Raw genomic sequence first — 14,079 nt, 5'->3', positions numbered from 1 at the left:
TGACAAGAGCTTGTGACTAAATAATGACTACATGATTGGGTCCGTTGGAACACAGGTTCTTTTTGTTTGTTCATTTCCTGTAAAGTAACACTCTTGCATGTACAAGGTTTCCCCCCTGACAGTGACGATAAGTAAACGGTGACGTCTCTGACCAGCAAAGAGCTTCTTGAGGTGGGATTGGATGACGGTCGGGTTGGTGGCCCAAAAAAAATCATGAAAATGTGTGCATTTTTAACTAAAATCTTCGCTTCTGGGGGTCCCTGGAACAAAATATTTTGAGATGGGGGTCCGTGGCCAAATACATATCATTTTGGGTGGTCCTTGACATGAAAAAAAGTTTGAGAACCACTGATATTATAACGACATAAGTTTTTTTTCCCCAAAAAAAGCTGTTAGGATTTAGAAGACATGTGTAGAATCCCCTGAAGCAAAGATTTGAGTTCAAATGTTTAAATAAAAACATATATATTCAAAGATTTGCAAACATTTTCACGATTTAAAAACAAAAATAGCAGATATATAAGCTCGTAGTGCGGCACTATGAGCTTGTATATCCGCTATTTTTGGATAGCCTCAAAGTATAAAATAATGGTTACAGCTAAAAATCTAAAATGACACAGTATGCGTGACGATAAGTAAACAGTGACGTCTCTGACCAGCAAAGAGCTTCTTGAGGTGGGATTGGATGACGGTCGGGTTGGTGGCCTGGCCCAGAATCTCCAGCAGGTCATCGTCTCCGATGAAGTAGAACCTCGGGAACGCAGAGCGTTTCTCCTGCAACCAACACACACACACAGGTTTGTATTTGTAATTTATACTTGTGAGGAAATAACAAAACTTTAAAGACATTGAAAAATAACTGAAAATAGACGAAAATGTGCAGATCTACAAGCTCACAAAGTGTCGCGCTGCAATGCTTTGTGAGCTTGTTAGATGGGCTATTTTCCAGTGTGTGATATCCCCAAACCCTAAACCTTACCTCTAAATGTCTAATCGTTACCCTAACCCCAATTGGAATCTTTTCCTAATTGTAAACCTCTCTCTAGAAATCTTTATTAACGATACAACAAATGTCTTTCTTGTGAGGACCAGGAAAACAGTCCTCACAACATCTATTTATAATATTCTACTGTATACGTGTGGGGACATTTGGTCCTCAGAAGTAATGTAATACAAGCACACAGTTTCTGTTGACCTGGCAAGACAGACTGAGGAAGGTGGAGCAGCCAACCACCATGTCTGTCAAACTGCAGGCGGAGGTGGATCACTTTAGATTTCTTTGGCTATTCAAAAATAGCAGATCTACAAGCTCATAGCGCGGCACCGAGTGCCGCGCTATGAGCTTGTAGATCTGCTATTTTTGAAAAATCTTGAAAAAACTGTGGATTTATTATTTTTAAGAACCGCCTCAGGTCTTAATGGGTTAAGAGCAGTGGGCGCTTCGGGGGCAACTCCCAAGGGGTTAAGCCTCTTAATCAGGGACACCTCGACACGTAGGTTTGGGGCCGGGGGGGATCTGAGCATTCTGAGGTCTTAGCTGTGTGGCACCCGTCTTCTGCATCCCCCATGTCATTTAAAAGCCTGCGCCCAACGTGGGGCTCGAACCCACGACCCTGAGATTAAGAGTCTCATGCTCTACCGACTGAGCTAGCCGGGCCTGTTGGACACATGATACACCCCCCATTTGGTCTGACCTGACACTGAAGTGTGAAGATTTTGCATTGACACCAACACCAACACCCACTCTCACACACCCACACCCCCCCAACCACACCCGCCCCCCCCCCCCCCCCCCACACACACACACACAGTTACAGTTATGCTGTACTTATAAGGTCTTTTCACACAGGGGAAAAATTGACCCACCAAGTAATTCATTTTCAATGAGAGGCGATCCCGTGAGACTGTTGCGTGCATTTCCCACATTTAAACGCATAATATATTCATGATTAGTGCGACCCCGCTGCATCAGAATCAACTTTATTCTACATATGATGTGTGTTCAATGCTTTGTTAAATCATGACCGAAAATGTATTGAAACCTTTATTTATTCTCGAAAAGAGCATTAAGGTTCACCCTCATTTGCAAAATCAACAATTGTGGCACATACAAATATAAAACACAGAAACAACAATGAAACCATACAGAACATTTGTAAGTTAAAAACAATTACAAAAAATAAATAAATAAACTAACTAAACTACAGTACAGGTACAGTAGGCCTACCTCCAGGAACTCATTGAGTGATTTCTGGCAGCGCTGCAGCTGATCCAGGATGGTGACCAGGGAGTTCCTGATGCCAGCCCTGGAGCTCAGAGAAACCACACGACTGTCCCTCTGAACGTCTGACATTATAGACCTGGAGCACAAAAACAAGCACAACCCATTCTGGGAGTTAGTTTGATTGTTATTCTTGCTACCAGACACACCATGTCTACGAAGGACGTGATTTAGACTGCTTTGAGATGCTAAACCAGCTGTCCAACACTAGGGGGCGTACTTAGACTGTAGAATTGTAAGCCGTTAGAATGCCCGGCTTTTGAATCTGACAATGTAATGCATAGTGACAGACAGAGAGACAGACAGACAGACAGACAGACAGACAGACAGACAGACAGACAGACAGACAGACAGACAGACAGACAGACCTTTATTGATTCAGCAGTAGCACCATAGTATGGATGAAACAAAGATACATGGGTCAGGGTAGAGAACGAGTACAGAATGAGTACTTACTAACACTAGTCTGAATAGAATAACGATACAAAATGAAAAGACAGTATAAAGAGAATGTAACATCCCAAAAGGGCCCTCTGCCACGTTGTAAAAACTTTAAAACCTCATCAAATTGCTGGCCGTTGTGGGAGCAACTTATTTCCCTTAATGGATGTAGACTCATTCTCTGTACAATGTGTATGTGTCTAGAATCTAGACACATACACATTGAACAGAGAATGAGTCTACATCCATCAGACTCATCTAGACTCTAGATGATGTGTACAGAATGTGGCTGTAGGCTGCTAACCAGTTCACCCATTCAATCCGGGAATCCGGGTAATTTTAGATTTTTTTAGCTATATAACCATTATTTTTAGCTTGTAGATCTGCTATTATTTTTCAAAGCGAACATTTTAAACTCATATATTTGCTTCTGGGGATTCTACAAATGTCTTATAAATCCGAACAGTTAAAAAAAAAAAAACGTATGTTGCTATAATATCAGTGGTTCTCAAACTTTTTTCAAGTCAAGAACCACCAAAATGAAGGTGTATTTGGCCGTGTATATCTGCTATTTTTGAATAGCCAAAGAAATCTAAAGTGATGCGTTCCCGGATTGAATGGGTTAATACCACAGGACACCATATATAGCACTATTTATGTGACAAAAGGGACACAAGCACACACATACACACACACACACACACACACACACGTTTGTATTCCTATAATTGTGAGGACATAACATTTTTAGAACAGCAATTTGTTTCTTGTTTTGTTTACCGGTAAGTTATTTTTTTTCTGGCTTTTGTGAGCCTTTATTGATAGCGATAGTGGAGACAGGAAACAGGAGAAAGTAGGGGAGTAACATGCAGCAAATGGTCGGGGGACTCGCTGTCAGGCATCAGAGCATACAGTATATCGATGTTGTCGGGCAGAAACTCCATATTCTAACTTTTTGTGTTTTTCCGTAAATGAACGCCCTAAGCTTGTAGATCTGCTACTTTTGATACTTTTGAATTTGAATCCTGAAAAGTAACAGTTTTGGACATATGAGGTTTCTACCCCGACAGAGATGATATAGTACATAACCACTCCTCCGGAACGGATATTCTTTAAATCTTTTTTTTTTTAATGAAACCCTGAATTATGCTTAGTTGTGTCACCGGCACGCAACTAAGTATAAATGAGGCATAACCCTAACCACACCGAAACCTAACCTCTAAACACCTAAATCTAACTAATTGTAAGCTGAAAGGAAAATGACAGGAAAATGTTCCCTGTGATGTCTATTTCTCAAACCCTACTATACTTGTGGGGACATTTGACCCTCACAAGTATAGTAATATTAGTACACACACACACACACACGACACGTAGGTTTGGGGCCGGGGGGGATCTGAGCATTCTGAGGTCTTAGCTGTGGCACCCGTCTTCTGCACCCCCCATGTCATTAAAAGCCTGCGCCCAACGTGGGGCTCGAACCCACGACCCTGAGATTAAGAGTCTCATGCTCTACCGACTGAGCTAGCCGGGCCTGTTTGGAACATGATAACACCCCCCATTTGGTCTGATCTTTGTACCTGAAGTCCTCGTCAACCTTCTTGAAGCGGGCCTGCTCTCTGGGCAGCGCCCCGCGTCCAAAGATGGGCTCCAGGTAAACCCAGCGCCTCTGGATGGCGTTCAGGCTGAGCAGGTACTCGTCCAGGTCCGACAGGCGCACCTCCCACAGACTCACCTGGACGCACACACACGTGAGAGAGAGCAAAGAGCAACATGAGCTCACATATAGCAGACACGCAGAGTGGGTGTTTAACCATTTAATCCATTAAGATTTCTTTGGCTATTCAAAAATAGCAGATATACAAGCTCATAGCATGGCACTCGCTTATAGATCTGCTTATTTTTCATCATTTTGTCACTTTTACATTACACTTTCTTACAATTTTTTTTTTTTTTTTCCCTTTTTGCAAATGTTACTTACAGAGACAGGGACACGGAGGGACCAACAAACGCAAAGCCCCGTGCGCGGCTGGGGTTGAGGGGGGCGTAGCCCCCCGAAACTCTAGTAATATATATATGTCTTGAAGCGAACATTTTTTACTTTCTCTGGGGGTCACTGGAACAACATATTTTGAGATGGGGGTCTGCGGCCAAATACATATCATTTTGGGGGTCCTTGACATGAAAAAAGACAAAGATTTGAGTAAAAAATGTTCGCTTAAAAATATATATTCAAAGAAAAAATATAAATAGCAGATCTACAAGCTCACAGCACTACGAGCTTGTATATCTGCTATTTTTAAATAGCCAAAGTATAAGATAATGGTTAAAGTGGTTAAAATCTAAAATTACAGACGCTTAATTCCCCGGTTTGAATGGGTTAATAATGTGTTGAACTGACCTTGTCCTGGAAGCCGCTGTAATATGGAGAGTCCTTCAGAGACTGCAGCAAGCAGCGGTTATCTCCCACCTGGATAGGGGCAGAGTGGAGAGAAAGGCTACTATCTGTCCATCTGGCCTACACATGCACACTAGGGCTTTCACCAACCAGTCGTTAACCACTAGTTGACCTTGTTGGTACTAGTCGAATAGTTGATTTCATTATTTTAGTGCCACAGTAATGGCCCATTACTATTATTATTATCCTCCTGCCTTTATTTTTTATCAGAAGGGGGTCAAAAGTATGCCCAATAATAGCCTATTATTGGGAAATAACCCCCTTTTGAGGATCCTTGGAGACGCTGCCGTGCTGCTGTGCCAGAAGCACTTCCCCTAAAACGGCATGAAAATAAAGGCAGGAGGATAATAATAATAATAATAAATGGCATTAAAACAATGGCAAAAAAAACCCAAAAAAGATGATTTTTTAATGATTGATGATTTTTTTTTAAAGTCGACTAGTCGACTACCACTGGGTCAAATTAGTCGACCAGTAAAAATCTCTAGTCGTGAAAGCCCTAATATACACCTGTGTGTTGTGATCAGAAGACATTTTTCCACTACAAATAACGCAGCGCCCACTCTAGCAGGCGTCTTTTAACTGCCGCCTTCTGAGAAAGTGGCGAGGAAGTACACAGTTAACACCTGTGAAGGAAGAGGCCCAATCTCTTTCCAATATGGCCGCTGTGCATAGAGCCTATTGTTTGTGCGTACCTGGTTGACTATGTCCTTCCAGTCCTTGATGAGGGTGAGCGTGTGTCCCGTGCTGTCGGTGTACTCGGTGAGGCTGAAGGCCGCGGCCGCGCCCCACAGCTCCAGCTCCCTGAGGGCCTCCCTGATCGTCACCTCTGCCTGCGCACGGCTGTTCAGGTCCTGCACACACACACACACACACACACACACACACACACACAGAGTACATAATTTATGCCCACCCAGATTGACACTGATACAGGACTAGCAATAAAGATTTTGCATGGTGTGAGAGCCTTTGGCCACAAACGCACACAGGGTTGAGGAATATTAATACAGTATGAGCTACGAAATATCATTGAACAATTGCAATACTTTCTTGGCATCAAAATGAAGGTAATAAAATATATGAATTGTATCGGAACAGTATCAGGAACCGGTATCGGAATCAACGCATTGGATCGGTATCGATATTGGGAAAAAAAGTTTAACCACTTAAACCCCAGCATCTGTATCGTGCGGAAAGCTTTCACAGAAAATAGCAGCTTTGTCTATTTTCAGTGAAAGCTTTCCCCACAATAACAGACAACAGAAAAGGAACTAGTATAGAGGGACTCCGCTCAACCGTATGGGGTTTAAGTGGTTAACGATACCAGCCCTAGCGTGCGTGCGTCTGCGTGCATACCTTGAGCTCCAGGGCCTTGTCTATGATGGTGTCGGCCACGTTGAGAAGGTGGTTGAAGGTCAGGTTCTCCAGGGTGGTTCCTCTGGGCAGACCCAGCAGGCGGAACATGTCCAGCCAGTGGTCCTGAGACAGGTGCTCTCCACGCACGTACTTCAACACCGGAACCACACTCTGTACCAACACACAATGAACCAAGGTTAGTATAGGTCATTGGTTCTCAAAGTGGGGTCCGGGGACCCCCAGGGGTACTTGAGGGGGTTCCAGGGGGTCCCCAGCTAAATGATGGATAGGAACCAAATGGACCCTTATGGGTCTGTAACTCTGAGAGCGTACAAATGGAACCAAATGGACCCTAACGGGTCCATTTGGTTCCATTTGTACACTCTCAGAGTTAAATTAACATTGATTTTACAATATGAATTGGGGTCCCAGAGATAGAGATGCCATTAAATGGGGTCCGTAGCCTAATGCATGTCAAACTGGGGGGTCCTTGAAATTAAAATGGTTGAGAATCACTGCTAGAGCCGTAAAAATCTTCTCTTATGGGGGTCCCTGGCATATCTTTTTCAAACGCCGCAGGCTAATAAGTGTCAATTTGGGGGTCCTTGACATGAAAAAGTTTGAGAACCACTGGTATAGGTAACTAAAACTAATGAAATAACAAATAACTCTATTTTCTCTTTTTTTCTGGCTTTTTTTAATCTCGTCCCTGACTACTAAGCCTTTTCCAAAAATGATGAACTAATCATACCACACTGCATCTACAATTTCCCCCATACTTCAAGTAGCCTACACTCACCAATCACTGACTATACCAGGTACCAAATAAATAAATATACTAATAGGCAAATGGGGAAAAAATCTTGAAATGAAATATTGAAGCACTTCATTTTGAGTGGTGTCACGGACTGTGCACTTGTAGATCGGTTATTTTCTGTGTGCGACACCGACGCGCCAAGTGTAAAAATCCGGCTTTGCTGTTAAATATTAATTACAAATATATACATTTAATAGAAATGCTAGTGGCCCAGACCTCAAAAAACATTAAACGGGATAGTTCACCCCCAAAATGACTTTATTCTATCAATTGCACACCCCATGAAGCCTTGAATTCATAGAGATTGTTTAGTTTTTGGCGGCTCCGGTAGGAGACTCAAAGTGTCAACTTTGAGTCTCCTACCGGTCATCAAATGATTACCTTAGGAATGCGACAAAAACAAAAGAATCGCCATGAATTCAAGGCTTGGGGTGTGTACTGTAATTTATAGAAAATAAGTCATTTTTTGGGTGAACTATTCCTTTAAGAACCCCTGGTCAACTGTAAATGAACTGGCTGCGACCTTTTTCTTTCATCCTGCCCGCTGTGATGGCATATGGCCAGTTGCCCACGCAGTGTATTCACCAGGCAGACACCACACACACACACACTCTTTTCATTTCTGCTTTGCTTTATTCACCACGCACACGCACACACACACACACACACACACACACACACGCACACTTGTGACCTTTGAGTGGTGCATGCGGAATCTCCCGAATCTTGTTCATGTTTCAACTGTGATCAGATGGGACCTTTGCAATAAACTCCATGGAGCTCATACATACGATTAAAATGCATTCTAGACGGTCTATAATGCATTATAATCGGGTCTGACCCAACCTTTAAGCTGGGGTGTATTGGTATGTTAATGACGTCACGAGCACGCGCGAGCGCACCGCGCGCGCATTTTTTTGTACCTTTAAGTAGGAAACATGTTTGTATAGGAAATGTTTTTAGCTTAGTTTTAGTCTGTTAAAACTAATACAAATTCAAGGAATGCCACGAATTATGGGGCTGAAACTAAAAGTTTGCTTTGAACGAGTATCTTTCTCTTCTTCGACGGTGTCTGAGGCATTGCTGCGTGCAGATAGGAAACTGGCAGCAGCCCTACTGAAGCCAACATGCTGTGGTGCTTACCCTACAGGGTAAGCACCACAGCATGTTGGCTTGCTGTGGTGTAGAATTAGAATAGATGCAAGGAGTGAGGATACATTTTCACACTCACTTCACTTGTAAACCTGTTATGCAAAGTAGCCATTTGGGTATTGGCTTGTGAATCTACGGGGGGTGGGGGAGGGGGTGGAGGAGGAGGGGGGGGGGGGGGGGGTTCTAGCGCGCACTGTACCGTGCCGTACTTTGCGTGTGAAAAATGTACCGGCCACACGCCGTCCTACCCCGTGTGGCCCCCATGACACCACTGCCTTTAAGTTAACTGTTACCACAAAAGGGTCATTCTGACAGCTTTCAGGGAGATTCCTGGCCATGGTCATGGCACACACAGCACAGCGTATGTTACTGTATGACATGTCTTTGACATAGTCATCGCAAAACTCCCTTGTCTACACCTATGCCTTTGAGAGCCGCAGCGTTACACATCACCGGTTTGGCCCTGTTTGGCTTGCCTCAGACCACTCACTGAGCTCACCGAGTCCACTTTGGCCCAGGTCCTAATATATGGAAACGGTGCAGGGACTGGTTCTGAGGTTTGGCTCAACGCTCATGTCATGGTGACATGAGCGTTGGTCCGTCCCTTAAGACAATTTTAATAGGACCAGAACAGTGACCGCTGGGCACCGGCCTAATCGGGAAAGATGCAAATAGGGAGTGCATGCCACACCCTGTTATACAATACCCGTTATACCCGTTTTCAGAGTACCCGTTGTAAACGCCCGTCTGTCTGTGTCCCTTTAGTGCCCATATATGGAGATATCTATATCTGTCTGTCTGTCTGTCTGTGTCCCTTTTATGCCCACATATGGAGATCTCTACGTTGGTCTGTAGTTGTCCCTTTAATGCCCATATATGGAGATCCCTGATGTTAACAGTATATGGACATATATGGCTATGTGGAATGTGTGTGTGTGTGTGTGTGTGTGTGTGTGTGTGTGTGTGTGTGTGTGTGTGTGGGGGGGGGGGGGGGGGGGGGGGTTGGCTGTTGGAAGGGCCTTGTACAGTGGTAATCGTCTGTGGAGAATGTCTGAAATGCAAACTGACTGTGAAAAGTGAACTGACTAAGTAATCAAATGGCAGGTTTGGGGAATTTGGCAAATCAAGCTTAGGCTGGCGTTTCAATTGTTTTTTTTGGGCCACGGCCAGAGCCTTTTTTTCTGATGGTGCTGGACAACCGCCTATCCGGCCGACTTGACACCGGGCACTGCACTCCCTCGGGAGATTCGGTGCATTCTTCGTAAGATGTAAGTTACAGTATGTGTCATATCTGCCCTGTACAGTTTTGGTTCACAGAAATGTAATTTCTATGTATATGTTCAATGTCCAAAACAATGAAATCATTCATCACAATTATTTTGTATGACAATTAATCATAAACTAAAATGTCAGATCGTGACAGCGGTACTGGTCTGTGGTCATGACAGATGAAATCAGGAGATAATTGCTCACCACATGATTCTCGTCCAAACAGGGTTTCTTTACGCCTCTTTATGCATTATGCACACAGGTAAAGCTGCAAACCCTTTTCCATTTCTTTTGCTAGAATTATGATCCATAACCATCACTCAGTCAACCTCTTACGTTGTACAACGTCATGATCCATCACCACAGTGTCCTGATTTCATCATAATCGGCCTTTTCAAGACATGTCAGCAAACCTCTCCTCTGAGTCCTTCTGACTCCTATCGAGTCAGAAGGACCTGACATCTCCTGTGGTTCCACTGTATCAGTCTCTGTACACCTACCAGAGTACCACAAGAACTGTAACCTTAACCCATTAAAACCAGGAACGCATCTGTGTAACCACTTAAACTATTATTTTATACTTTGGCTATGAAAAAATAGCAGGTATAAAAGCTCATAGTGCGGCACAAAGCTTGTAGATCTGCTATTTTTGAAAAATGGTTTTGTTGTTAACAAGATATTTTCAGATGAGGGTCCATGGGGGTCCAAATACATATCATTTTGTGGGTCCTTGACATGAAAAAGTTTGAGCACCACTGATATAGAAACATATGTTTTTCAGAAAACTGTTAGGATTTAGAAGACATTTGTACAATCCCCAGAAGCAAAGATTAGAGAATTAAAATGTTCACATTAAAAAATATATATTCAAAGATTTGCACAAATATTTCACAATTTAACAATAAAATAGCCAAAGAAAGCTTAAAATGACACAGATGCGTTCCCGGTCTTAATGGGTTAAGTTCCAACGAACCTCAGCGAGGAACAGAAACTTCCAATGCCACCGCCACCGAACACGTGACGGCTGTGTCACCCCTCTGTGGTCGGCTTCCCTCACAGTGTCCTCAGACACTCAGCCCATTTAACATCAGACAATAAACAAGTCTCTTTTCTGAGTCAAACAAGAATTTTCATGCCTAGTATCGCCTATGTCAGGTGGAAACCCACATTTTTTTTTTTTCAGAATTCAAATTCAAAAATATCAAAAGTAGCTCAAGCTCAAGTAAGTAGCACAAGCTCAAAGCGTGTTGTTTGATGCCGCGTTTCGAGCTTGTAGGTCTGCTAAAAAATGTTAAAATATGGAGATAAGAGGTTTATGCCAACGGGCACAAACCTCGCCCCCTACCCCAGAATATGGACGTTATGGTTCAAGTGGTTAACAGTGACAGGAGTTCCCCTTTCTGTCAAACTCTGAACATCCTAAATCACTTCTGTAGAAATGGCTATAGGTATTCCACCAAGAATGGTGCTGCTATTCTGTTAACCCATTCAATCCGGGAACGCATCTGTGTCATTTTAGATTTCTTTGGCTATTCAAAAATATACAAGCTTGTAAATCTGCTATTTTTTTTTAAAAGCCGTGATTTCTTTTTTGCAAATCATTGAATATATACATATTTTCAAAGACCTGAGACCGAATCTACAAAATGTCTTCTAAATCCTAACAGTTTTCTGAAAAAACTTATGTTGCTATAATATCAGTGGTGCTCAAACATTTTCATGTCAAGGACCCCCCAAAATGATATGTATCTGACCGCGGACTACCCCCCCCCCCCCCCCCCCCATCTAATTTGTTTTTCCAGGGACCCACAGAAGCAAAGATTTTGATTTTCCAAAAATAGCCAAAGTATAAAATAATGGTTATAGTGGTTAAAATCTCAAATGACACAGACGCTTTCCTGGATTGAATGGGTTAACATTGGCTGGGATAAGGGCTTGTTTTAATAGTCAATAACATTGTTGTGCGAGATTTCCAGCTGTTTCCACATCTGCATATACAGAATAAACCCATTTGGGTTTGTTCATTTATTGTAATCCGATCCATTCATATCTATTTTCTGTGTGTGTGTGTGTGTGTGTGTGTGTGTGTGTGTGTGTGTGTGTGTGTCTGTCTGTCTGTGTCCCTTTTATGCCCACATATGGAGATCTCTACGTTGGTCTGTAGTTGTCCCTTTAATGCCCATATATGGAGATCCCTGATGTTAACAGTATATGGACATATATGGCTATGTGGAATGTGTGTGTGTGTGTGTGTGTGTGTGTGTGTGTGTGTGTGTGTGTGTGTGTGTGTGTGTGTGTGTGTGTGTGTGTGGGGGGGGGGGGGGGGGGGTTGGCTGTTGGAAGGGCCTTGTACAGTGGTAATCGTCTGTGGAGAATGTCTGAAATGCAAACTGACTGTGAAAAGTGAACTGACTAAGTAATCAAATGGCAGGTTTGGGGAATTTGGCAAATCAAGCTTAGGCTGGCGTTTCAATTGTTTTTTTTGGGCCACGGCCAGAGCCTTTTTTTCTGATGGTGCTGGACAACCGCCTATCCGGCCGACTTGACACCGGGCACTGCACTCCCTCGGGAGATTCGGTGCATTCTTCGTAAGATGTAAGTTACAGTATGTGTCATATCTGCCCTGTACAGTTTTGGTTCACAGAAATGTAATTTCTATGTATATGTTCAATGTCCAAAACAATGAAATCATTCATCACAATTATTTTGTATGACAATTAATCATAAACTAAAATGTCAGATCGTGACAGCGGTACTGGTCTGTGGTCATGACAGATGAAATCAGGAGATAATTGCTCACCACATGATTCTCGTCCAAACAGGGTTTCTTTACGCCTCTTTATGCATTATGCACACAGGTAAAGCTGCAAACCCTTTTCCATTTCTTTTGCTAGAATTATGATCCATAACCATCACTCAGTCAACCTCTTACGTTGTACAACGTCATGATCCATCACCACAGTGTCCTGATTTCATCATAATCGGCCTTTTCAAGACATGTCAGCAAACCTCTCCTCTGAGTCCTTCTGACTCCTATCGAGTCAGAAGGACCTGACATCTCCTGTGGTTCCACTGTATCAGTCTCTGTACACCTACCAGAGTACCACAAGAACTGTAACCTTAACCCATTAAAACCAGGAACGCATCTGTGTAACCACTTAAACTATTATTTTATACTTTGGCTATGAAAAAATAGCAGGTATAAAAGCTCATAGTGCGGCACAAAGCTTGTAGATCTGCTATTTTTGAAAAATGGTTTTGTTGTTAACAAGATATTTTCAGATGAGGGTCCATGGGGGTCCAAATACATATCATTTTGTGGGTCCTTGACATGAAAAAGTTTGAGCACCACTGATATAGAAACATATGTTTTTCAGAAAACTGTTAGGATTTAGAAGACATTTGTACAATCCCCAGAAGCAAAGATTAGAGAGTTAAAATGTTCACATTAAAAAATATATATTCAAAGATTTGCACAAATATTTCACAATTTAACAATAAAATAGCCAAAGAAAGCTTAAAATGACACAGATGCGTTCCCGGTCTTAATGGGTTAAGTTCCAACGAACCTCAGCGAGGAACAGAAACTTCCAATGCCACCGCCACCGAACACGTGACGGCTGTGTCACCCCTCTGTGGTCGGCTTCCCTCACAGTGTCCTCAGACACTCAGCCCATTTAACATCAGACAATAAACAAGTCTCTTTTCTGAGTCAAACAAGAATTTTCATGCCTAGTATCGCCTATGTCAGGTGGAAACCCACATTTTTTTTTTTCAGAATTCAAATTCAAAAATATCAAAAGTAGCTCAAGCTCAAGTAAGTAGCACAAGCTCAAAGCGTGTTGTTTGATGCCGCGTTTCGAGCTTGTAGGTCTGCTAAAAAATGTTAAAATATGGAGATAAGAGGTTTATGCCAACGGGCACAAACCTCGCCCCCTACCCCAGAATATGGACGTTATGGTTCAAGTGGTTAACAGTGACAGGAGTTCCCCTTTCTGTCAAACTCTGAACATCCTAAATCACTTCTGTAGAAATGGCTATAGGTATTCCACCAAGAATGGTGCTGCTATTCTGTTAACCCATTCAATCCGGGAACGCATCTGTGTCATTTTAGATTTCTTTGGCTATTCAAAAATATACAAGCTTGTAAATCTGCTATTTTTTTTTAAAAGCCGTGATTTCTTTTTTGCAAATCATTGAATATATACATATTTTCAAAGACCTGAGACCGAATCTACAAAATGTCTTCTAAATCCTAACAGTTTTCTGAAAAAACTTATGTTGCTATAATATCAGTGGTGC

General features: G+C 42.6%; 1 protein-coding gene across 1 annotated transcript in view; it reads right to left on the bottom strand.

Moving 5' to 3' along the window:
• Positions 1-14,079, bottom strand: part of dync2h1 (dynein cytoplasmic 2 heavy chain 1) — a 407,325-nt gene that overhangs the window by 358,977 nt on the left and 34,269 nt on the right. Inside the window, exons 27-32 of the mRNA XM_084065527.1 lie at positions 6,540-6,710; positions 5,876-6,034; positions 5,124-5,192; positions 4,303-4,457; positions 2,228-2,360; positions 657-774 (exon numbers count right to left, since the gene is read on the bottom strand). Coding sequence (XP_083921653.1) covers positions 657-774; positions 2,228-2,360; positions 4,303-4,457; positions 5,124-5,192; positions 5,876-6,034; positions 6,540-6,710 — 805 coding nt within the window. The remainder of the gene's footprint in view (positions 1-656; positions 775-2,227; positions 2,361-4,302; positions 4,458-5,123; positions 5,193-5,875; positions 6,035-6,539; positions 6,711-14,079) is intronic.

Source organism: Gymnoscopelus microlampas (assembly GCF_963454915.1).
Source record: "Gymnoscopelus microlampas genome assembly, chromosome: 8".
In the NCBI taxonomy this organism is placed as follows: Eukaryota; Metazoa; Chordata; class Actinopteri; order Myctophiformes; family Myctophidae; genus Gymnoscopelus; species Gymnoscopelus microlampas.
This window is presented reverse-complemented; position numbering and strand designations above follow the sequence as displayed.